We start from the raw sequence: 26,068 nt of genomic DNA, 5'->3' as shown, positions 1-26,068 counted from the left end.
CGTGATCAAAGAAAACAAACACGGCACCTAATCACGATGTAAGATCATGTAAGCTCGACAAGACTTATGTAGATTAGTATGGTACGATTCTTATAGAAATTTTTTATGGTATTATTTTATATTAATAAAAGAAAACCTCGAAACCCTGAGGTGAAATATCTATATTTTTCAATTTTCAAATTCATTCATCACAAGGGTTACCAGTAAATTTTTCATAATCCTAATTAAACCAGTAACATGCAGAGTTATCGAACGTAATTATGACTGGTATAGTTGCATATGGATTATTGTCTCACCTGTGAGACTTGGTGAAATGTACTGTTTCCATTGTTAGCAGCATCAACAATTTTTCAATTTTTATTAGGTCATACAGGCAAGATTGTTTATAGTCCTTGAATAGTGAAAGCTTCCCATGTATACCATACAGCATTACCGGTACACCAAACATCATTACAACATACACCGTACACCTTTCACCATTCCTGATACACCATACACCAATTTACACATACATCATACACCATTACACATACATCATACACCATTACACATACACCATACACCATTACACATACACCATTACATATACACTCTTACACATACATCATATGTACAAATACACCGTATACCATTCCTGATACATCCCATTCCCCTTTCCCGTTTGAATCATGCATGATTTGCACAATTCAAAATTATAAACAATGTAACGAGTTTGAGAGCATTGAAAAATTCAATAAATCTTTTATGAAATGAACTAAAATTTAAAAATTGGACATCATTCCTCATGCACCATACACTATTCACCATGCACCATACACCATACACCAAACACCATTACACCAGACATGTTTTATTGGAAGTTTTCACCATTCAAGGGCTGTATCTCTGTGTTAAGGTTTTCTTAATTTTCTCAAATACTAACCTATATTGCTCCCTGGAAAATCCTGACTTTAGTAGGAAAGAGAAAGTTATGAGCATATATTTCATTCTAATGAAACAACATAACTGAAGATGAATTCAGGTAGAACAAAATAGAATTGATGATATACGATGCAGAAAAATATTCCTACATCATCACAATGATAATGTTACCACTTCAATGAAATATCTAAATTTTCTTTCTAAAATAACTATAATTTCACCCATCTAAAAAAAATGTCATTGCTGACTGTCATTTTCTAAAATCTTATCTGCTTTGGCTGTAAATAGTTGCATCTTAAAGTATGTGAAATTCTCTCAACCATTCGATAACAAGGAAAAATAAATTGTATCCAAAAATTTTAAGTAACAATGGAATTATATTTGAAAAGATAAAATTCAAATTTCTTTTTTAGGTTTTAATTTATTTCATATTTACATAACTTATGATGTTTCTGTACAAATGAAAAGTTTGAAAAAAAAATATAGTCATACTGACTCAGGGCCTTTTATACCCAATCTTAGATTCTTAAGCAGAATAGTACTTATTTTTTTCTTATTCTGTGGCATTGTACAGTTTGTGATGCTGTCAATTGCTAAGATCTTGCCAGTCTTTGCAGTTTCTTTGTGTGTTACTTGTAGAAATATGCATTAAATCATGAAAACTAATCAATAGAAAAGTACCTAGCTTTACGAGTTTATATGCTCTTTCTGAGGTATTGTGACACTTAAGTATCTTATAGGTAAACAGACATATTAAAAAGTTCAAGGAGCATCAGCAAGAAATTGTTCATCTCTTGATCTGAATACTAAGTTCTTGTATAGTATATAATAATAATGCATGCCAATACAATTTAAACTATGATCCATCTGTTTTTTCATGTAAGAATATAAATCCCTAATATCCAGAGTCAAGGGATATTATATACAAAATTTCATGCAAAAATTCAAGTATGTTTATTTTATAATAACTTTTTACATGGAAATGATAGTCCAGAATATGCATGTAATATTTGCCGCTGGATCATGGACAAGGCAGCCATCACTAAATGATTTTTTCATAGTATTAGACATTGTGAAACTTATTTGAAAAGAGGATCATTTTCTCTGCAGTCATTGTATAGTTGATTAATTTTTTCAATAAGCTTTTAATTTTCAAATATTTGGCCTTGAGCATCACTGAAGAGACATTTTTTGTGGAAGAAATGCGTATCTGGTGTAGAAAAATTGGTAGTGTTAATTCTATTGAATGAGACTTAATGTTTAAAACAGAATTTTTCTTTCTGAGTGTTTTGCCATATCATGTATGAAGTCTTTGACTGATTTGCATGAAATTAACATGATGTTTTATGATTGATGAAAGGGAACTCCCTATAAATTTTGAGTGATTTTGAAATAGTTTTGAATATTTTTCTATAGTTATAGGACATTGTTTGTGTGATAATAATGAAAGGGATTGCTTAAAAAAAGATGTCTGGCTTGGCTAGAGAACATCATGTGACTTAAGAAACTCAATAAGGTTTCATGCCTAAGGATCATTGAAAATTGTGACGTTATTTATTGATTATTCAGCAAAAAAATATTGCTTTCTATGATTGCTTTTGGTTATCAAACCGCAAGATTGTAAAAATAGCTTGATAAATACTGTGAATTACGTCATAAACTTGTTTTCATTGATGTGACAAAAAAGGCTGTTTAGATTTAGATCTTAGCTGTTTTCTACAGCTAATGATCAACACAATTGATCCTCGGTATTTGAATGTTCCATTTGAGTGAATGAATTTGATTCAAGTTATGCAATATCGATATTGCAGGCTGTAGTTTTTAGCTCACCTGGTATAAAGGACCATAGATACAAGACAAATTCGCCGAATTCATGTCTTTTCTAAAATCAACTCAGTTTTTTTTTTTAACAACAGGAAATCATCCTAATTCATGGGATACTAATTTTTCGTGGAATTAATGGTTATAGTTAAACCATGAATTTAAATGTTCAACAACAGACAAATTAGTTATAGGCCTGTATGCAGAATTTGACAAAACCACAAATTCAAATATCCACAAAAATTTAATTTTGCTAAATCCATGAAAATTAGTAACCATGAAAATAAATGAAAACACAGTACTTGTTTTCAAATACCCAGAAATGTATCTTATGTGTGTGTATATTTTTCACATTTCAATTCCAACCAATGATAAGGAATATGATCAAAATGTCATATAAATCTTTTCAAATACCCATTATTTATGTATAATATGTGTGTGTATATTTTTCACATTTCAATTACAACCAATGATAAGGAATATGATCAGTCTTATAAATCGTAAAAGCAACTTATTCTGAATTAAGCAATATAAACTGTAAATTAGATGATCCCAATCAGTGTATATTTTACATATGATAGATGATAATTTTTGTTGGAACTATTATTGTTCATATTGAGCTATGAATACATGTATATTTTACAAAAGAAAGTCAATAACTCCGAGTGGGTGTTATTGTCTCATGCAAGAAAACAATGCCCACACAGTGACACAAAACTCAGTTTAGTGCCTTATGTATTATCAACATTGTCAAATGCATGCTATTTGATCAAAGTGCTTTAGAACTTTTACCCATTGCAGGAATGGATAATTTGCTATATAAGCATCAATTTTTGTTTAGGGTTAAAGTTTTTGGGGTTATCTCTATAATTGTTTTCCTGGATATTACTTCTTGTGGTTTCCGATCTTAAATGTGATTTTTGTTGGGATCTTACAGTAACTTCATGGATAATAACTATCCAACAAAAAAACGAAATCATTACTGCAATAAAAATTCTTTGTTTAGATCTAGAGTTATAAACAGTCATCTAACTATAAAGAATATAGAAGAAGGTTAAAATAAGATTTTAGTATGGATGTGTTAATTATACTAAAAACATTTGTTCTATAAGTAAAGCATCAGTCTGCCATATAGCTTATATAGCCTATAGTATCTCTAAAATTGTAGCACTTGCTAATTAATAGGATATTCAGGGAAAAGATATTCTTTTGGTTGATTTGAAATAATTTTGTTTATTTCACAATATATAACAGATGACCTTTCTGCTCAATTGTTTAGTGTAAACCAAGGACAAGTGAAATTTACAGAGGAAATTGGTAATAATATTTAATGAAACAGTGCATGAAATATGTTATGTCAGTGATAACCTATTTTAAATGTATAGAGTTTAAATATATTGTTTTTGATTTCAGGGGCTGTCAACAGTTTCAGGGTCAGATTCCAAATCGGACTTGTCCAACAACACACAAGACCCCAAGATGGACAAGGTCTATTACGAATATCGGAAGACCTTGATGACAACGTCCCGAGCCAATGATGATTTAGGTATTGATATGGAAGAGGATAGCCTCGGTATGGGTGTCGTTCGTAAAGAAGTCGATCTCACAAATGACGAAAAGCAATATCTTCTAGCCGTGGAAAGAGGAGACATTCCCTCGACACGGCAATATTTAAACATGGGATTACAAACTGGACTAAATATAAACTGTGTGGATCCATTAGGACGTACCGCCTTACTTATCTCTATTGAGAATGAGAATATAGAAATGATAGAATTGTTACTGAGTAATAATGTGGAGTTAGGTGATTCATTGTTACAGGCAATAAATGAGGAGAACGTAGAGGCTGTGGAATTATTACTCAATCATGAGGTGGCTACTAAAGGAGAAGAGGTAAGACTTTTAGGTATTAGACAGATAGTAAGCCATTTGCAAAAATACAGAGTAACTTAATGCAGTGTGACACTACAAATTTAAAAAAAAAAAAAACATGTCTAAGACTCTAATCCATATCTGATCTGAATCCACTGAAAAAGCTTGAAAACGATAAAATTATTCCAGTTTTTATTCAGATTTGCTGTAAGAATGCATTTGAAGGGATATGTCCTTCCTAAATAATTGCTTACATAATTGGACCAAAATAATTTCTTTATATGTAATGGTAAATATTAAGCATTGGTGAGACAGAACAGACAGAACTGCATAAGTTTTCAGTATCACATATTTCCAAATTTATAGCAAAATAATGATTTTTATCATGAAAGTGCACAATTATAACATTAAAGTGACATCAACACTATAGAAAAAAGAATGTGCAAACATTTTGCTGAGTTTGGATTTTTCAGATTTGTCTAAAAAATGTTTATCAAAGATTTAGGATGAATGGTAAACTTAAATTTCATAAAATTTTAGGGCCAAGTTCTAATGTACATACATCAACACTTTGAGAACCTACTCCTTTAAAATAGCGGTTTATTAACATAAACCTCAAGGTCATTGATGCTTCAAATAGTTCAGTTAGGTGAAAAATACAGTATGATATTGTTCCTGAATATCAATATAAGTATGTAGAATACCTGTCACAGTTGCTACATCAGATTAAATCAGATGAAGTTATAAAGAATAATTAACATACGTAACCTTATTGTATATTCTAAAATATCAATGTCAAAAATATTTGATTGTTTTTGGAAAAATCCTTTATCACAAATCCTCATAAGAATGGAAGTGAGTTTTTTTCCTGCATTATTATCAGGTTATGGTACTTATAGTCACTGTATATTTGTAGATTATAGATGGTTTTTCAAAAGAGAAGGTGTATCTCAGCTACAATCTTATCGAAGGGCGCCAGCCCTGAGATGAGATGTGGCCTTGAAACATCCTCGAGTTTGAAAGACCATTGATAATCTGTTTATTGCTATTTTACCTATGATATTTTTCTATCTCAAGCAAGTAGCATGATATGAAAAATTATCACAAAAGAAGATCAAAGGAAAAAAACACAAAATAGCGATAATATGGATTTATTAAATTGTTTACCCTTGTCCTATCTGATGTGAAATTTTTTACTTTTCGTTTAAATCATTGTCTTCACAGGTAAGCAGTACGATTTGGTCAAACAAGATTCCTTTTACGCTAAGATCAAGGGTTTATGAAATTATGGGCTACCAATGACAAATATTATATGAACAAGAAAAGACTAGGATAGTTTGAATAAGTTGTGAATAAGGATGACAAAGAGAGATATGTCATAAATATATTTGAATAATCTTGATTTTAAATCCTGACCAAGGACAAAGTTGGTCATAAGTATGCAGTAATCAGAAAGCAATTATTTCATAGAACGAAAAGGAAAGAAACGTAATTGATATCCCGATTTTTCTTTTTCTATTACAATGGTTGTTTAATATGTATGATTATCTTGATTTCATGGCAGTCAGAAATGTTGTGTCCTCTGCGGAAACTCAAAAGAACTCTATAATAGGCTTAAATATAGGACAGTCTGTTTATAATGGTTCTTACACAAGAGATTGTTTTATAATTAAATGACAAAAGGTTGGTTAATACTTAGGTCACACAAAAATATGTGCGTTTATGGTGTCCTCTTTTAGAAAAGTAAGGCAGGCAAGTTGATTTTTTTTTATACTATTTTGTTTTTACCTTCAGAGTATATGGGGACCACCTGCAATTTATTTTATAAACCTTTCACTACCAAAATAAAAACTTTATGGTTGGAATTTGATGCAAAAAAAAATAGTTTCCCTTAACACAATTATAATTTATATTGGCCTTACAACCAGGAAGAAGGCTTAAGAATTTAGATCTATAGTCCTAGTATCCAGACAGGGAAATGGAGGCATGACATTCATCGACACAGATCTATATGTTATCACAGAAACACAACTATATTCTGTCAAATAAAAATGGAATTGTGATAGGAGGATGCTTGTCATTTGATCTATGATTGATTTATGAAGTTATTATAATCTTTGATTTAATTGGTTTTCGTTCTAGTTCTTTTCAGCAGGATTTACATTTACAGCTAAAACCTGTTTATAAAATACTGGTCCTTAATTTATTTATTGATGGATGTTGGAGGATTTGTAGTTTGTTCTCACAAAAGTTACCGTTCTTGGTAAAAGAATGGGAAGATGCCCAGGTAGCGGGGATTTTAGGGGGAGGGCATTGATAAAAAAAAATATCATAAAATCATCAAAAAAAAAGTTGCTTCCTAAAGCTTGCCAATGTTTTTACCATTTTGATCAATTGCATCCCCAATCTCTCTTAACCCTGGATCTAGTCCTGAATCAATAAGTTGAAGAAAAACAGATGTACAGCTAAACTAAAGAAATAAGTCGAACAGAAGAACACATCCACAAAATACTACACAGAAAAATAAAGATTGAAAAAAAGGAGCTCCGACAAAAACTGGAGACTATAGAACTCAGATGGAAGCATGAAAAACAGTTAATTGAATCACAGTCCATCTTAGTTATCACTATATATATAATGTATGATGAATTCTGGATGTCTACTTTTGTTAAACATTAATTGTGCACATGTTGAGTTGTTGTCTCATTAACATTTACATTTATTCACAAGTTTAATTTTTTTTTTAAAGACATCTGTTGAGCTAGAAAAAACTGTTATGACTGTTAATAATAATTGCAATATTGAATGTGTAATTTGTTTATATGTATAACAAATGTTTAGCCACCTGTCACTCCAGCATTGACCTAGATATCTTTTGTTTTGATATTTGGTCACTTTCAAGCTTTATGCTAAGTTTTCAGAAAAACTTAAAAAAGATTTTGTGAGATATGTAAAAATTTGTCAAATAAGTTTTTACATGTAACAGGAATTTAAGAAATCTTATCTATTGGTAAAAATGATAGTAGCCATTGTAAGTGCCAGACAAAATTAGACTAGTCAATACCAACTTTTGACTGGATTTCATAATTTTTCAACAGGTTACCTAATCTGTGGTAGGACATCCTGGTACTTGGTCAAGTAAGAGCAGCCTTAAGAAGTAAAAACAAGCTTACGATCCATACAATTTAGGGGGAAAATTAACTGTTTTATGTTTTCTACACATGGCAAAGTTATTGGAAAGCAGTAAAATTTTCCCCCAAAATGCACTGATTCTATGTTTTATTTTACTTCTTTTGGTTGCTCCTACTTGACAGGGTACCAGGATGTTCTACCACAGATTAGATAACCTGTCGAACAATTATATAATGTGGGGTCAAAAGTTGGTATGATGAAAATAGTCTATTATAAAATGAAATTATCATGAATTTAACATTTTCTAATAAAAATGGATCTGTTTTTACTGCCACTTAAAATCATTCATTGTATGAGTCTGACATTCCTTAAAGGAATGGGTTCAGATTTCAGCTGATCAAATATTTTTTTAACCATTGATTTTCTGATATGAAAGCACATAACGTCTTGGACATGCAGCATAGCAAATATGACTCTTCCATAAGATACATCAGTACTGCATAAATATTGGTACACATTTTATTACACAGTCATTTGACATCAGTAAATATGTAATATAGACACCTTTTGTAGCCAACTGTACGGTATGGGTTTTCTCATTGTTGAAGGCGAACTGTTGCCTATAATTGCTTACAGTCCATTTCATTTGAACTCATGTGGATAGTTGTCTCATTGACAATCATACCACATCTCCTAATTTTTATACCTGTACATTTAGTATAAGTAAAGATCATTTATTTAAACATTGAAAATTTACATCACTGAAACCAAGGATATAATTTGTGTTTACAGTAATAAAAATCCCATTTCGAAAACCTGTTGAAATTTCCTGTTGTAAGATCAATCTTTAAATTGAAGTTAGTCCTTACCTAGAGGATGATTGACTAGTTTATTAGTGGTTTTAGAAAGTCCTTTTATTACCTGTTTTGTGCACATTAACAGCTTTTAACTTGATTGGTTTAAAGAGTAAATAATACAGTAATGGTGATTGATGTCTTGGAAATGAAGGTTGTCAAATATCATCTCCTCGTTAGGAACTTTTCCACTTACGAATCCTGCTATATCTTGTTCCAATGAATCTAGGAGTACAGAAAGAAAATGGCAATATAACTGATAAATGTAGTTAAGTGTCACAAGTTTACATTTCTTGTCAATTTATTCAATGTATTGTTTAGGCAAGGAAATGCTTACTTCTGCTCTGTTGCGTAATATCTTTTCTGTTTTTCTAATTGCAAGGCATTGTAATGGGTTCAGTGTAAACAATCGTTAAACGTACTCAGAATTGTAAGAGTATAATAAAAGGTTCATGAGTACTTTGTAAGTAACCTGTCATTATAAGCAATAATTGTTAGTTTGGAGTGGTGGAAATATGTATTCACTTAATTCTTAATTTTTAACAAGCCCTCCATCCTCCTTATCAAATTTTGTTTAGAACCATAAGAAATGTTTACCAAGCTGACCAGAAGATTTTTTATTCGAAATATTGATAATTTCTTCAATTATGCTATATTTTCAAACTGTTCAATAGTTGTGAAAGTATGAAAATTTACAATTTCTTGTCCTGTGTCTGACACATTGTTTTCAAATTTCTCTTGTACTATTTCAAAGTTTTTTTCTATCATTAATGATTTGACTTTTAATTTTGTCAACAAATCAATTCCTTTTAGTATTGTATCGATCTCCAATTATTAATAGTTTGATGGAGAGTCATTTAGAGAAATCTACTGCTTTGGGAAAAAATTAACCTCTTGAATGTTGTTGATAAAACCATTAATTTTGTTAGGACTATTTCATTTAGGCAAGTAGAAGAAATTATGCTAGATCTAATTGTCTGTAGGGTATTTTGAATCAAATCAAGATAATATCACTTCCTGCATGGTCTTCTGAAGTCTGACGTTTCTAAGAATAGAGTCGTGACAGTCTGCCATGAAATAACATGCTTGCATGGCTAGGTTCATGTGTACCTAATCTTTGTGTTTTGTGTTGAATGGTATACACATTCCACAACCTGTCTTGACCTGAGTTTTCTTAGAGCTTGCCAATGAATGTGTGGACTTTCCCTATTATGAAAACTGTATGATGACCTTTCTTACTCTTAAGAGTATATTTTTATGATATTTATTTATATTTTTTGGTTGTTGTCTTATTGACTGTTGTTTTTTATTCACGTTGGTTAAGAAAGATAATAAGTGAATTTGTAACTCCCCAAATGTTATTGAATTAAGCCCTCCCCACTACCTGTCATGTCCTTTTGTTTTTTTTTACCTTATGTCTCTGCTTTCTGTGACTTTAAGGATGTCAAAATATATTAAAATTTCTATTTTGATGTGATTTAAATAAAATTGAATTAGCAAGTGAATAAAATTGAAAATCAGATACTGAATAGAAATTTGATGTCCTTTTTGGTCACATAGGTCCTAACATTGCAGCATATTTACTCATCCCTGGCTTTCAAATGCTTAGGTTTTAGCATTAGAGCTTATGTTTAATTTGTTTATCAAATATGCCGAATCCAAGTAAAGTTTTTACTTAGTGTTCCTGATTTATTTGATTTAGAGCAAGTTCTAACAAACAAACCCCTATGATAACAGAATCAAGAAACCTGCTAAAAGACTTCTGTGAGACATTTATATTTAACAACTTGCAAACCACTAGAAAACATCCTTTTTAAGTATTATTAATTAAGCTGATAATATTTGACAACTGCATACATATAAATTCAAGCTTCTGTCAGCAGAGTGATTGATTTTAGTCTTCAATAGAAAATATGTATCCATTCTTCAAGCATGTTTTCATGGTTTCTATGAAATAATAAATGCAAATTTGAGTAATAAATACCATGCCATTTCTGTGATTTATCCAATGTAATACATTTTTTGTAGTACATATTTGTCAAGCTGATGTCAACAAACTCACTCTGTTACTGTCATTTTCAATGTCAGAGGGTTTCAAAAGAAATTATATATGATTGCAGTTCTTGTCAAAGGATCATATCTTTTGTATCAAAACAATTTGCTATTAAAAGTACAATAGTTTCACTTTAAGTGTATTTCAATAGTTTAACTTTGATTATATTTCAGCCATTATTTTTTGTTGCTTAATTTGACATTTCAGTAAGGATTTGTTATATGTAGAATTAATTGATTTTTGTATTAGGTTAGAGTCTAGTGCTAAATGTAGAAGTTAGACTTGAAGGCATTATTTTTGAAGCTGTATCTTAGCCATGATTAACAGCTAAGCACAAACAGAAATTTTTGGTATACAATAGTATCACCTAAATCTTTCTCTTGATCAATAAATCTGTTTCTCCTGTGTTACTTTAATGGCTGTTAAGTAAATATTAGATTGATGGTTGTTTGCTGGTTGTCCAGTGGCCATGCAATATGTTATGCATATTCATTAGACAAGGTAATTATAAGGGGTTAACATTAAGGCTAAATTATTACAATTCAGAAGAGATTTGAGAGGAACAAAATCTTTTTATCATTTCTATTGGTTGACATATTTGTGCATATTAAGTTGCTAACAGTAAATTCATTTATTCTTTTGGTTCCAATTTATAGTGGATTGTGGAAAAAAGTATTTGTGGATTTGACAAATTCTCCTTAGAAGCCTAGCAGAAATTTGTACCATATTGAACACTTCAATTTGTGGGTTACCATTGAACCTATGAAATCTATGGATATGTTTAAGTTTGTCAAAACACTAGCATTGCATATATGATGTGTAAAATAAAATTGTCAGTGCAAGTAATATGAATAACCATTTGGCACAAAAGCAGTGTTTGTAAGATACTAAAAACGAGGTTCAAGGTCAAATAGCTTTCATCTGTGCTTGCCTGCACGCTTCTACAATTAATTTACAACCTCAACTTGACTTTTATCTGAAGAATTCACCTATAGAGTAAAAAAAAAAACAGTATGTTGAAATAACATTTGTATAAAGAATGAAAGCGTTTTTCTGTTGATTGCTTCATGGGTTCTTCCTGAAGTAAAATGTCTTAATCTTATAAAGGTCAAGCTGGGATAATATAAATAACTAGGGTCGTAGGTAGATAATATAAATAACTAGGAGCTTAGTGAGATAATAATAATATACAATGAGTAAGACACAGGTTTTATTTGTACAAAATAATTATTATGACAACAAACATTAGGTTCTTAGTAATTTGGTATTTCTTCAACTCATGCAGGTATCGTAAACAATGTTCTAAATCAATTATGTTTTATTGCCAAAACATGCTCATTGTATTGAACTTGGTCACTCAAAAGTGGGTCTTATTGGGGTCTAAGTGTGATGCGGGATTGCCGATATTTGTAAGCGTGATACGTGAAAGTCAAATTATTGTGCCGTGAAAACGGGAAATGAAGTCTAGCGGGATACGGGAAATTACAAAAAAATGAGAATTGCTTACGTACATAGTGTATGCGGGATAGGGGAATCTGACAAAACAGTAAGCGGGATCCGGGATCAGAACCCCCCAATGAGACCCCCTCAAAAATCAAAAGTTTTCACTCTAAAAAATCGATCATAGTTAATTTGTAATATGTATGATTACCAGTTTAAAAGTAATAAGAAAGATGGATGTATTTGAAATAAAAAATTCAGGCTTTGAAAATTAAGACCAGAAAAGCAATCATGCTTTTATTCTAATCTTTGTTGACCCTAAATTACAGTAATAATAAAAATTCTTGTAGATTTTATTTGAAACCTGAGAACTACTTAAAAATTTCCTCTTTTTAATTCAGAAGCATTGCCTTAGTACATGTTAGAAAAGGAAATAAAACCTTTCCCCAGAATCAGTGTTAACCTGCTGGTGATTTAAATTTTTGCAGATTGAACTGTTCCATTGAATATAAACAGTAGCTTTTGTTCTCTGTGGAGTTCATTCAATGGGAACTTTTACTATCTCCTTGAAAAACCAATCATTATACCCCCGCTTTAAAAAAGGGAGGGTATACTGTTTTACCTCTGTCTGTCCTTCCGTCAGTCCGTCCGTCCCATGAATGTTTTCGTCACATTTTTCTCAAGAACTACTTGACAAGGATTTCTGAAATTTGGTTTCAGGGTTTATATAAGTAAGTTACACCGTGTGATGCGTTATCAGATTCATTACTCAACAACTTCCTGTTTACCGAACACTTGTATTATTTTACACATGATAGCCAAGTTGAAAATTTTCGTCACATTTTTCTCAGGAACTAGTTGACAAGGATTTCTGAAACTTGGTTTCAGGGTTTATATAAGTAAATTACACCGTGTGATGCGTTTTCAGATTCATCACTCAACAACTTCCTGTTTACCGAACACTTGTATTATTTTACACATGATAGCCAAGTTGAAAATTTTCGTCCCATTTTTCTCAGGAACTACTTAACAAGGATTTCTGAAATTTGGTTTCAGGGTTTATATAAGTCAGTTATACCGTGTGATGCGTTTTCAGATTCATCACTCAACAACTTCCTGTTTACCAAAATATTTCGGCGGGGGTATCATCAGTGAGCAGTAGCTCACAGTTTTACTTGTTTAATTTATTATGATTATGCTGTTCCAAATAACAAACTCCTTTTGATGAAAATACATTGATACATACATTGAAAGCTACTTTAAAATTTCAACTATTTTATTTAGAAGCATTGTCTTTGAGACTAGTACAACTTGTTATCTGCTGTCAACCAATTTTCAATTTCTTTGTACTTACATCACATAACATTCAGATTAGACGTATAATTAAAAGTTTATAAGGCAAACTATCCTAGTAAGTTTTCCCATGCTTGTTGTGCCCTGGGCAAAGTTGGGGGAGGGGGCATCGATGTACCAAGTGTCCATCCATCCTTTAATTCAGGTGTACAATTATTGAATTTTTTACCAAACAATTATTTTTAAGGGAGTTATGGTCCTTGGGGATATAAATTCTATGGAAAATTGCTTTGAAAGCGCAGTAAAGTGATCAATTTTGGCCAGATATTTATGAAATTTATCTCATATGTTTATTTCAGCACTTGGATTAGTTTGTAAGTTAGTTCTGGTCAATTATTTAAAAAGAATTATGTCCTTGGAAATATAAATTATATTGCACCTGCATTTCTTGTCGGATTGTCATGAAATTTATATCGACGGTTTATATCAGCAATGTCTGGGCCGAGTTCAAAATTATTGCTTATCAATTATTGTTACAGGAGTTATGTTTAGTTTGGTCTGTCTTAAATTTATTATAATTAAAAATCAAATTTATTAAAATCCAATAAAAAAAAAGGGGGGAAAATCATGTAAACTGAACTAAAGGATTCTGAAAAGGCTTCATTATATTTGAGGAGTGGTTATTCTTAACCAATATATGAGGTAAGTAAAACAAGCTCTTTGTAACCTTTTGATTGTAACTTAAATTACTCATGATTACTGTCCAGACAAGCTAATGCTATAGTATTTAACAAATAAAAGCTAACATTCTCTAAGGATTGTTTTTAAATGACAAGTTCAATGATCTCATAAAATGACTTTGAAGTTTAACATGATGCAAATACCAGAGAATCTGTTCTGTAATATCTAAAGATACAGAATATTATGGTGTTTATTGATTTTATATGAAGCAGTGATGTGTTAATGCAAATATTTTGTTATTGGTTTTAATAATCTTGTAAATGCATCAGGCTTCTCCAGAATGATATCACACAAAAAAATATAATTAGATGACTGATTTAAAAAAAAAAGAAGGTATTTCAGCTGTATGTGACTGTCGGCCAATAGTCTCACAGTGATTTTATCATAATATATATGAAGTGTTTTTCTAGAAATTCTCTAAAAATATGATCTTGTAAATAAAATTTTCAAAACTCAGACAATCACAGGTAGCAATTAAGAAATAACAGCTGCATATATGAAAGTGTAAAAAGTAACACTCCTGTATAAACAAGTTAAGTATTTTCAACTACCCCGTAATTGTTTTTAGTAGCTAGGAGCATTCTTTGATAGTGTGCTTTTGTTATGCCTGCAATAAATTCCAAATTGTTTTCGAATTGTTTGGATTATGCATTTCACATGTGTTTTTGTCATCATTACTAGTGTACCCTAATAACAATATTGCTAAGCCCAGGAAATTTTTCATGCTCATGGTCAATTCTTATCCATTTTAGTGCCAGCTGATTTTGTTGTCCATTAAAGTTTTAGGATTTCTGTCTCTTGAAGTATACCAACATCTCTGTTTATTCTTATTGACACTAATCCTCCCATTGAAAGACCTGAACTATCTGTATATCCTCCCAAAGTTGTTGTACAGAAATTATTTTATACAAAGTCACTCTTTTACTATGAGGAAGCAGGGAAGTACTCTGTTCAAATTTGTATTTGACCAAAAATATGAAGTATTGGAAATTTATTTTAATTTGGTGCAACGTTGAACTAAAGGTTATTGAATTTGCAAATTCTGAACTGAAATATTTATTTCAAATAGTATGATATTATTGTAATTAACTTGGATTTTGTGACTGGAAGAATGGACAAATTGTATTTTTGTTAAAACAATTTCTCTTATGGTTATGGCCTCAGTGATTTATTTCCCGCATGAAGAGATATTTCCTATTTCACACTGAACAGATGAAGGAATCTTTATGAAACTTCTTTGCAATGTTATGTTCATGAATACAAGCTCCTTTTTAATTGTAATGATTTCCAAAATGAATGTTTAAAGGCAATTTTTGTGTGTAATTGCGCAAAGTCTCGTATTTAAATAAATTCTAAGTAATTTGTTTGAAAAGTTAGTCTATAAATTTATTTTAAATTTTGTTCTAAACACACTAGTTTAACCCCACCACATTCTGTATGTGCCTATACCAAGTCAGGAGCCTGTAATTCAGTGGTTGTTATTTGTTGCTGTATATCATATTTGATTTTCGTTCATTATTTTGTACATAAATCAGGCTGTTAGTTTTCTTGTTTGAATTGTTTTACATATGTCATTTCAGGCTCTTTTATAGCTGACTATGCGGTATGGGTTTTGCTCATTGTTGAAGGCTGTACGGTGACCTATAGTAGTTAATTTCTATGTCAATTGGTCTCTTGTGGAGAGTTGTCTCATTGGGAATCATACCACTTCTTCTTATTTTTATATTTACACACCCTTTTAATCGCTATCATTTCAGCAGATGCAATAGGTAGCAGTCAGATCAAAATCTGCTGTACAAATATCATTGCAAAATCCATTGTATATTACAACGGTAATTGGTTCAATACAGACAAAAATCTGTTGTACAAGATAGCCAAAACAAGTTTTTTGTTAGCAATTGACAACACAGATCCTATTGTTTTTGCTGTAACGAAAGCCAATATTAGGGTGTATCTTGATTTGGCTGAATATTTTAATAACTGTAATATTTTTTTAACCCTTTATAGAATAATAAGGCCCTGTTATGTCTCAATATAACTTATAAAAGGTTATGAGAAATGTATATTCATATTTTCAATTGTTTTTGACATGTAATAAAATGTTTAAGTCATTAAATGAAGCAAATATTATTTGTTTAAATAAATTCAATGGAAAACATAAAATCTACATAATAATGAAAGTTAAACAACAATCAAAATTGCCAGAAAATTGCTATGAATATATAAAAAATTATATGTAAACTATTATTTTTCAATTTATCTCTAGACTCACACAGCATTTTAGGTGTCATAAAGCATTAAAAGTCTGACTGATTTCCTGCTAGGAAATTAGTAGTCATGTAATGCTCTTTATACAAGACTTTGTTACTGAACAGTTTCTAACATAAGTTTCAGATTATAATTCTCTTCAATAGTTATAGAAATATTGCTAAAGCTATCAATGAATGATTTGATTACTGTGGTTCACCTTATAATTGGCATTCTTACTTAATGGATGCACTTTTGTCATGGTTCTAGGTTGTGGTTTAGTATTTCATTGACAGTTTTGCTAGATGACTCACGGATTTGAGTAGGAAAAACAATTTTTTTTTGCTTTAAATGCAATTAAAGAATACAATTTCATTCCTTTAATTTAAAAATATATCAGCATTTCTAGTAATAATTCTTCATTTGAAGAGTTGAAGTACAGCAACTCAAAAAGAAACATCTGAATTAAATCTCTGTGAAAAAAGATGGAAATTCCAATTATCTTAACTTATGTTCAGCAAAAATAAGTAAATTAATTTTCATAGACTGTATACTATCAGCAAGCATTGCAGAATTATTTTTTTTTAAATATTGATACAATGATATTAAATCTTGGTGTTTTGAAAGGAGCTACATAGATGCAGCTGCCTAAAGCCTCCCTTATAATAGATCACAAGAACTCACCATCATAGAGAAGGATAGGACTCGTGTACCTAATAGCTTTAATTGTTGCTGTGAAATTCCCTCACAACTAATTGAACTTGTATATTGACTTTGGCAATGAAGAGTTTGCCATTTGACATTGGCAATTTGGCACTTGCTGTGACTCATTAAAATCACATATTTGTGAATGTCACATTTAAGCTGCTTTTTTTATATATACCCCTTTTCTTTGTGTTTCAGGAGAACAAGGTTAGACATGTTCTGTTAGTATAAAATGATTTTTTTCCAAATTATGCTGATCTGCAAATAACTTGGACCAGTCCATCATGCTATACCACATTTTACAAGGTTTCAAAATAAATTGGAATATTAATCATGTTAATAATCAAGAGGAGTAGTAGAATTGATTGATAGAATGCAAATATCTTGGAATCATTAAGATAAAACACTGCAGGCATACTTCATTTGTACAAATTGAGCTTTGGCCTCATATTTACTTTTTCCTCAGATTTTTAATAGTGATGTATGATGCATATAATTGATTGATTACACCAGATATTATTGTTTATATCATTTTTTCTAACATTTATTAACAGCTGTTTTTAATGAAAGAGATTAATGCAATAGCAACTATTATTATTTTTGCTGAATTCCATGCAAAGAATAAGTTATTTTGGGTCCCTTCTGCCTATTTATAAAATATAAAAATGCAAATATTGGGCAGTTTTTAACAACTCCAAAGAAGTCTTTAATCTTGTTTTCTTCAGCCAGCTTCATTTATTGGATGTATATTTAAAGGTAACTAAATAAATATCAATGTCAAGTCATAGAATTGTAACCTTTATAGACCAATATCATTTGTCACTGAGGTTATCTTCATTAGGACCAATGTCATATGACACACTTACCAGTTACCTACATAGAATGTCATGTGACAGATGTAATCTTCATAGAACAATGTTATTTGTCAGAGGTTATCATTCATTTCAACCAATGTCACATGACACACTTACCTGTTACCTACATGGAATGGTATATGATAGATGTAAAAGAGAGGCAAAGAATACCAAAGGGACATGTAACCTTCATAGACCAATGTTATTTGTCAGAGGTTATCTTCATTTAAACCAATGTCACATGTCACACTTACCTGTTACCTACATAGAATGTCATGTGACAGATGTAACCTTCATAGAACAATGTTATTTGTCAGAGGTTATCGTTCATTTCAACCAATGTCACATGACACACTTACCTGTTACCTACATGGAATGGTATATGATAGATGTAAAAGGGAGGCAAAGAATACCAAAGGGACATGTAACCTTCATAGACCAATGTTATTTGTCAGAGGTTATCTTCATTTAAACCAATGTCACATGTCACACTTACCTGTTACCTACATAGAATGTCATGTGACAGATGTAACCTTCATAGAACAATGTTATTTGTCAGAGGTTATCGTTCATTTCAACCAATGTCACATGACACACTTACCTGTTACCTACATGGAATGGTATATGATAGATGTAAAAGGGAGGCAAAGAATACCAAAGGGACATGTAACCTTCATAGACCAATGTTATTTGTCAGAGGTTATCTTCATTTAAACCAATGTCACATGTCACACTTACCTGTTACCTACATAGAATGTCATGTGACAGATGTAACCTTCATAGAACAATGTTATTTGTCAGAGGTTATCGTTCATTTCAACCAATGTCACATGACACACTTACCTGTTACCTACATGGAATGGTATATGATAGATGTAAAAGAGAGGCAAAGAATACCAAAGGGACATGTAACCTTCATATACCAATGTTATTTGTCAGAGGTTATCTTCATTTAAACCAATGTCACATGTCACACTAACCTGTTACCTACATAGAATGTCATGTGACAGATGTAACCTTCATAGAACAATGTTATTTGTCGGAGGTTATCGTTCATTTCAACCAATGTCACATGACACACTTACCTGTTACCTACATGCAATGGTATATGATAACAACAACAACAACAACAACAACAACAATACTTTATTTTAAGAGGGTTACACAGTTAGCTATATAACTAATCTTCCCTGAGGCCCTCATCATAAAAATCAAACAAAATGCAAACATATACATTGCATACATTAGTATAAAAAGACAAGTATGATAATAATGTTCAATACAACTTGATAAAATGTTATGAAAAAATTAACGTGATGACATAATCAGTTTTCAATATTTTTATACAGCTAGGTTGATTTCAATAAACGATCTGTTATTTTGTATTTGAAAGAATTAACATTTGTAATATTTCTTAACGGTATTGGCAAGAATGGTCCAGAATACATAAAAGATTTTTTGAACAATTCTGTTTTTGGTTTAGGGAGTATAAGGTTTCCTTGAATAGCATTTCTCAAGGGGTATGGATTTCTGTCTGAAACATAATGAAACTTGTTAGTAAGATATGATGGTGCATCATTTTTTAAGCACTTAAATGTCATCACAAACTTGTGATATTTTATTCTCTGTTCAACTGTCATCCAGTTTAAGTGTTTGAATAAGGGCTCGGAAGGAGTGAAAGGGTCTGTTTCTAGTATTAATCTAGCAGCTCTCCTTTGTAATTTTAATATCCTATTTAAACCCTCACTGCTACAACTACTCCACACTATACAACAATAATCAATTAGTGGCAAGATATAACCATTATAGAATAATGTTCTGCTGTCTAGATTTAGAAATTTCTTAATCTTTAATAGTAGATATAGCCTAGATGAAATTTTTGAGCAGATCACATCAATTTGGTTTGTCCATGTGAAAGAAGGGTTAATTTTAATGCCTAAGAGACTTTCGCATGTGAAAGATTGTATCACTTGATTGTTAATAGTTAAACAACTCTCATTGTAATGTGGCGTTGCTTTTTGCTTTGTTCCAATAATCATATATTTTGTTTTATTTTTATTGATGAACATATTGTTATCATTACATCATTCCTCAACACCATGTAAATCTTCTTGTACCTTTGACTGCAGAGTTTGATAACAATTACCAGAAAGATGTAAAGTTGAATCATCAGCATATAAATCAGTGCAACAATTTTTCATATAGATAGGAAGGTCGTTTATGTATAATATAAACAGAAGGGGTCCTAATATGGAGCCATTGGGGACACCATACTTGATATAAAGTTTTTCTGAATGAGCATTACCAATTTGATGTAATGATAGATGTAAAAGAGAGGCAAAGAATACCAAAGGGACATGTAACCTTCATAGACCAATACACCTTATCGCTATTCCCGGCTGACCCAGGAATCTGTCCCGCTTGAACTTTTGACGTCATACAACAATCACTTTTCCATTGTGGCGTCAGATATTTTGTATTGTGACGTCAAAATTTTACGGGAACCTGTGTGATGTCCAGTAATGGTGGACAAATAGCGATAAGGTGTATGTTATTTGTCAGAGGTTATCTTCATTTAAATCAATGTTACATGTCACACTTACCTGTTACCTACATAGAATGGTATATGAGAGATGTAACCTTCATAGACCAATTTTATTTGTCAGATGTTATCTTCACTTGAACCAATGTCATATGACCTACTTACCTGTACCCACATAGAATGTTATGTGGCAGATGCAACATTCATAGACCCATATCATTTGTCAGAGGTATAATCTGCATTTGAACCAATGTCATGTGACACACTTACATGTTACCCCCGCCGCATTTTTGCGCCTGTCCCAAGTCAGGAGCCTCTAGCCTTTGTTAGTCTTGTATTATTTTTAATTTTAGTTTCTTGTGTACAATTTGGAGTTTAGTATGGCGTTCATTATCACTGAACTAGTATATATATTTGTTTAGGGGCCAGCTGAAGGACGCCTCCGGGTGCGGGAATTTCTCGCTGCATTGAAGACCTGTTGGTGGCCTTCTGCTGTTGTCTGTTCTGTGGTCGGGTTGTTGTCTCTTTGACACATTCCCCATTTCCATTCTCAATTTTACCTACATAGAATGTCATGTGACAGCTATCCATATACTAGAACAGACATATGATCATTGACAGTGAACTGGTCTTATCAACTTTTTAACACTTAATGAGTTGTTCTCAATTGATACTTAGTGGTATTTGGCAAAACCTTTTGGAATTTTTGGTCCTCTATTATCAGCCTCTTCAACTTCATACATTATTTGGCCTGATAACTTTTTTTGATTCAAGCCTCAATGATGAGTCTTTTATAGATGAAACATGTATCTGGCATACAAAATAATAAGCCTGGTATCTTTGATGTGTTTTTTGATAAACTTAAATTGTTTAGAAGCTATCTTAGATTCCAACTCCATCAGGCAAAATTGACCTGAGATGTGTTTGGCTATTCTTTTTATATCTCATTTGGTCATTTACCCCCCTAAGTATTGAAGTATGTATACATATTTGGCTTTCATTTTGTTTGGTTTGAGCCTTCCTCATGGATGTAGATACACAAATCAAGCTGCTTTAGATGCACAATAAATACAAAGGGTTATGTTGTGAGCAGACAACAGCTTGGTATTGCCTCACAACATTCAAATTATACTTTATACAATTGTTTCCTGTCTGTATGATTTATTATCTGAATTACCTCATATTTTTATTGCACATTCCTGATTTTCTGATATTCCTATCAGTCAATAAGAATCTAGACTGAATTTCATTAAGCTATTTAATCTGGAATTACATATACACCACCTTCACATATCAAATCTTTACTATGGAGTAAGAGTGATCCCAAATAAGGTTATTGGTTTTCTCATTTCGTTTTGCTTATTGTCATGTTGGGCTGTTTATGACTTATTATATGGTATAGCTAGGTTTTACTCATTGTTGAAGGCTGTACGGTGACCTATAGTTGTTTACATCATTGTCCTTTTGTCTCTGGTGGATATATAGTTGTCTAATTAGCATTCATACCAAATTTCCTTTTTTTTGTAAGAGTTATTTTTTTACAATGTTTAATATTTTCACACAGAACATCACACTTTAAGCAGTTTGGAACTCAACCAAAGATAAATCTAAAGTTAATGTATTGGATCAGAGATCTGTAATCCCCATATAATAAACATGTACTGTTACCTACGATCATAATCTGAATAAAAAGTTAAATATTGTTAACATTTGGGTGTGGTTATACACTGGTATCACTATATTGACCTATAATGAGTTACCCAGAATGCATTAAAGATGAATTAGTGCCACAAAACTTTTTATACACTCAATTTGAACACCTTTTAATTGTTATATCAGAACACAACAGTTGAATTGTGTTTCTCTAACAACCTCATCATTGCTGAATCCAGATAAAATGATACAAATGGTTATGTTAAACAGGGTTTTAGGTGCAGCAACCTCATCATCGCTGAATCCAGATAAAATGATACAAATGGTTATGTTAAACAGGGTTTTAGGTGCAACAACCTCATCATCGCTGAATTAATCCAGATAAAATGATACAAATGGCTATGTTAAACAGGGTTTTAGGTGCAACAACCTCATCATCGCTGAATTAATCCAGATAAAATTATACAAATGGCTATGTTAAACAGGGTTTTAGGTGCAACAACCTCATCATCGCTGAATTAATCCAGATAAAATGATACAAATGGCTATGTTTAACAGGGTTTTAGGTGCAACAACCTCATCATCGCTGAATCCAGATAAAATGATACAAATGGTTATGTTAAACAGGATTTTAGGTGCAACAACCTCATCATCGCTGAATCCAGATAAAATGATACAAATAGTTATGTTAAATAGGGTTTTAGGTGTAACAACCTCATCATCGCTGAATCCAGATAAAATGATACAAATGGTTTAATAATGTTAAACAGGATTTTTAAGGTGCAACAAACTTATATTAAGCTTATGCTACACATTAATGTCTTCCTCAAACCTTTCTGTCTGAAATGTGTTTTAAGTTAGAAGTTAACATATGGTAATGTTTGCATCTGTTTTCCTCCATTTAGTTTGGAAGATTTTCATGTTTGCAGATATCTGCTATTCTGTCAGTTTTTTTTAGTTTGTAAATAATTAATCAGCAAATATAATCAGGTAATTTTGCACCTGAACATCATCAGTCTTTGCTTTGATAGGTGGTTTTTCAGGACATCTGCTTTTCTTTAATGACAGCGAGTAGGTGTCGTTGCTTCTTACAAAAGAGAGAGTTCCATACTTTTGCTTGAATTAGGCTTGTTTAACAAAGACTGTCTTCTTCAATAGAGAGGGAACTCAAAAGCCATATGGTTTATAAGGTGTTTATAATGACATCTGCTTCCCATATCATTTATAAAGTACCACAAAATGATTTAGGTTGCTACCGAAATTTGTTATGCCCGCCCAGATAAAAAGGGGGGTGGGCATTAAGTTTTCCATTATCTAGCTGATTTCTGTCTGATTGAATCTGTTTCAACAGCTATCAGATCTTTTTAAGTTGGAAATTTACTTAAATTGAAAAGACTTATTGCCAAAAACAGATCAACAGAAGTCTAGTTTCTGCTGTAACCAAAATCCAGCAAGGTTCTTAGTAGTTCAGTAAAGGTGATTTGAATCAAACTTTAAAAAGTCTGATTTATATGTTTTGTATATTTTGTAATCTGAATATGAGAAATTCTTTCTTAAAAACAAACTGACTTAAATCCATCTGAAACATCCTTATACCTGTCTTAATCGGTATTTATTTCTCGCTTTAGACATTAATACAGCCAAACTATTTTGATATTGGAAAATTGAAGGGCCATCAAAGTAAAATTAGAAAAAATATATTCTGTATGACGTCAAAGTTTTCTGAAGAAGATTAATTGTTTCCATTTTATAAAAAGAGATTTGTAAATTTTCTATTTAACCTTACCATATTCATTCTTTGACATTTTGAAAAAGCTGATTGTTAAAATGTTTGCTGTGTTATAATTGATTAATACCAATGAAGAATAGTTAAAGAACTACATCTGACATTTTCATGAAGCTACCTCATTAATAGAGACAGAATATAATGGAATAGATCTATGGCCCCTGATAATGTGGTAGCTATTAGAGATAGTTTTTTTGTGACATTTGAAGTCTACCAGGCAACTGTTTCTTCATGAAAGAAATCTGTAGGTATGACGACACTAGTATTTACATATGATATTCTGTCTCCATAATTAAGGGAATCTGAGCTTTGATTTCAGAACAATGGAGCCAGTACTGTATATAATTGTATCTTTCTCTGCTTAGAATTGTATGGTGCATTGAGTTAAGAATATTTATGTTTTTTCTAATGTACAGTCAGACAAAATTATATGAATTTGGGTTTTTGTTTCTCTATTTTGCTCTCCTTATTTCAGGATAAATATAGATTTGTTCTTGTTATGAAATTTCTCTCTTTTTTTAAACAAAAAAAATATTTGAATTAAAAATTCCCAGGAAAAATAATAACCACAATTTGCAGAAATGTTTCTGATATATGGATGAATAGTTTATATTGAGGATGAGGAATTTTAAGTCTAAATTTACCACCTGCACAATTGGAAAAATGTTTTGGCAACTTCCTGTAAAGTTCCCATAATCTTATTCCCCCCTGCTGAACCCAGAGGCAGAGGACGTTATGGCCACAGACCACAATTAAATTCCCCTATTAGTTCTTTATAACGTTTTGTTTCATTAAAAAAATTGCACCTTGCATTTTTGTCAAATCTTTTGTGTGTATAATGTATAGTACTAGTCCAAAAATATATCCAAAATTCAGAAAGATTGAACCAATGACTCTTACAAATTTAGCCAATACACATCCATACCCCTATGGACAAGTCATTTTTAGAGATGTTCCGAAAACTGTAAATATCACCTTTTTGCACCTGGCCTAATCACTCTTTCCATATCAAAATCAGTTAAAATACAACATCCAAAAGATTATTTCACCTCTCTTCTTTTATTTCCACCCAAAAAAAACTAAGAAATGAGTGAGGAAGGGAAAGAAAAAAAATTAAGAAAAAATACACTCTAATTAAAAGGAACTATATTCGTGGACAACGAAAAGCGGGATCATTAATTGTGGTCTTGGGCCTATTAGGGGTCTAAAACTTGACCAATTCTAATAAAACTTGGCATGATTTAAGCTTAGTGTATTATAAAACAGTTTACAAAGTTTCAAAGCCATATGATACCAATTCTAAAAAATGTGGCATTTTTTATATCTGAACTTTGGGTGCTGAATTGTGGTGTTGAATTAGAACAATTTCAACTATCAAATTTGGGCTTCTAAAAACCAAAATATACCAAAACTTACATTATTTAATGTTTCTATGTATAAGTTATCACCTATTAAAAGCAACAGATAGCATACTTCATGTTTCAGACTTATAAAAAATGGCCAGAAGTAAATTTTATATGAGCCTGTGCCAAAAAAAGAGGTTTTCAAATGAATCGAGGCCTTATATGAAATGTAATATTTTTCACTTACCACAATTTTCTGAAGTTGTTAAGTTATAAAAACACCTTTTACATGTTATAAATGTACTTTTAATGGAAATATAAGTTTCAAATAGCATAACACATGTGAATAAAATGGTCTTCAGCAATGTCAAGCTTAAAAAAACAGGTTGTCAATTTAGGTCGTTCCCCACATTTGCATATTAAAAAGCATATAAATGATATGGTAGATAGAGATATGCTTCTTTTTGCTCAAATCTTTGTTTAGATATAATAAAACATGGAGCCTGGATGTAACATGACTGTCACTTTCAACTATATATGTAGACAGTATGATTTGATGCAAAGTTATTTACTTTACTTTTTAAAACCGGCATGAAATTTCAGCCTCAAAAGGCCAATATTTTAACCACTAGCTATCAAACAAAAGAAAATAAAGGTAGTCTGTGAAACAGACAAGGTCAAACAACCAGTAATAAGTGCTTTTGATACAGATTCAGTGAAATCTGCTAAAAGGAATTCAACTTGTATGTGCATAGAACCTCATTTTTCACTTGCTTCATACTGACCGTTAGACTAAGACCATTAAAGCAGC

The 26,068-nt window shown here is 31.4% G+C and overlaps 1 protein-coding gene across 2 annotated transcripts in view; it reads left to right on the top strand.

Moving 5' to 3' along the window:
• The window catches only part of LOC127713938 (short transient receptor potential channel 4-like), an 83,161-nt gene that overhangs the window by 9,944 nt on the left and 47,149 nt on the right, over nucleotides 1-26,068 (top strand). For both annotated transcript variants that reach the window (XR_007987545.1, XM_052219891.1), the window contains exon 2: nucleotides 4,156-4,635. Coding sequence is in view for 1 of the 2 variants with exons in the window: in XM_052219891.1 (XP_052075851.1) it covers nucleotides 4,156-4,635 (480 nt within the window). In the remaining variant the exon portion in view is untranslated. The remainder of the gene's footprint in view (nucleotides 1-4,155; nucleotides 4,636-26,068) is intronic.

This window comes from Mytilus californianus, unplaced genomic scaffold (genome assembly GCF_021869535.1).
Source record: "Mytilus californianus isolate M0D057914Y unplaced genomic scaffold, xbMytCali1.0.p SCAF_9, whole genome shotgun sequence".
NCBI lineage: Eukaryota > Metazoa > Mollusca > Bivalvia > Mytilida > Mytilidae > Mytilus > Mytilus californianus.
The sequence above is the reverse complement of the archived record's forward strand: the minus strand, read 5'-3'. Positions and strand labels throughout refer to the sequence as shown.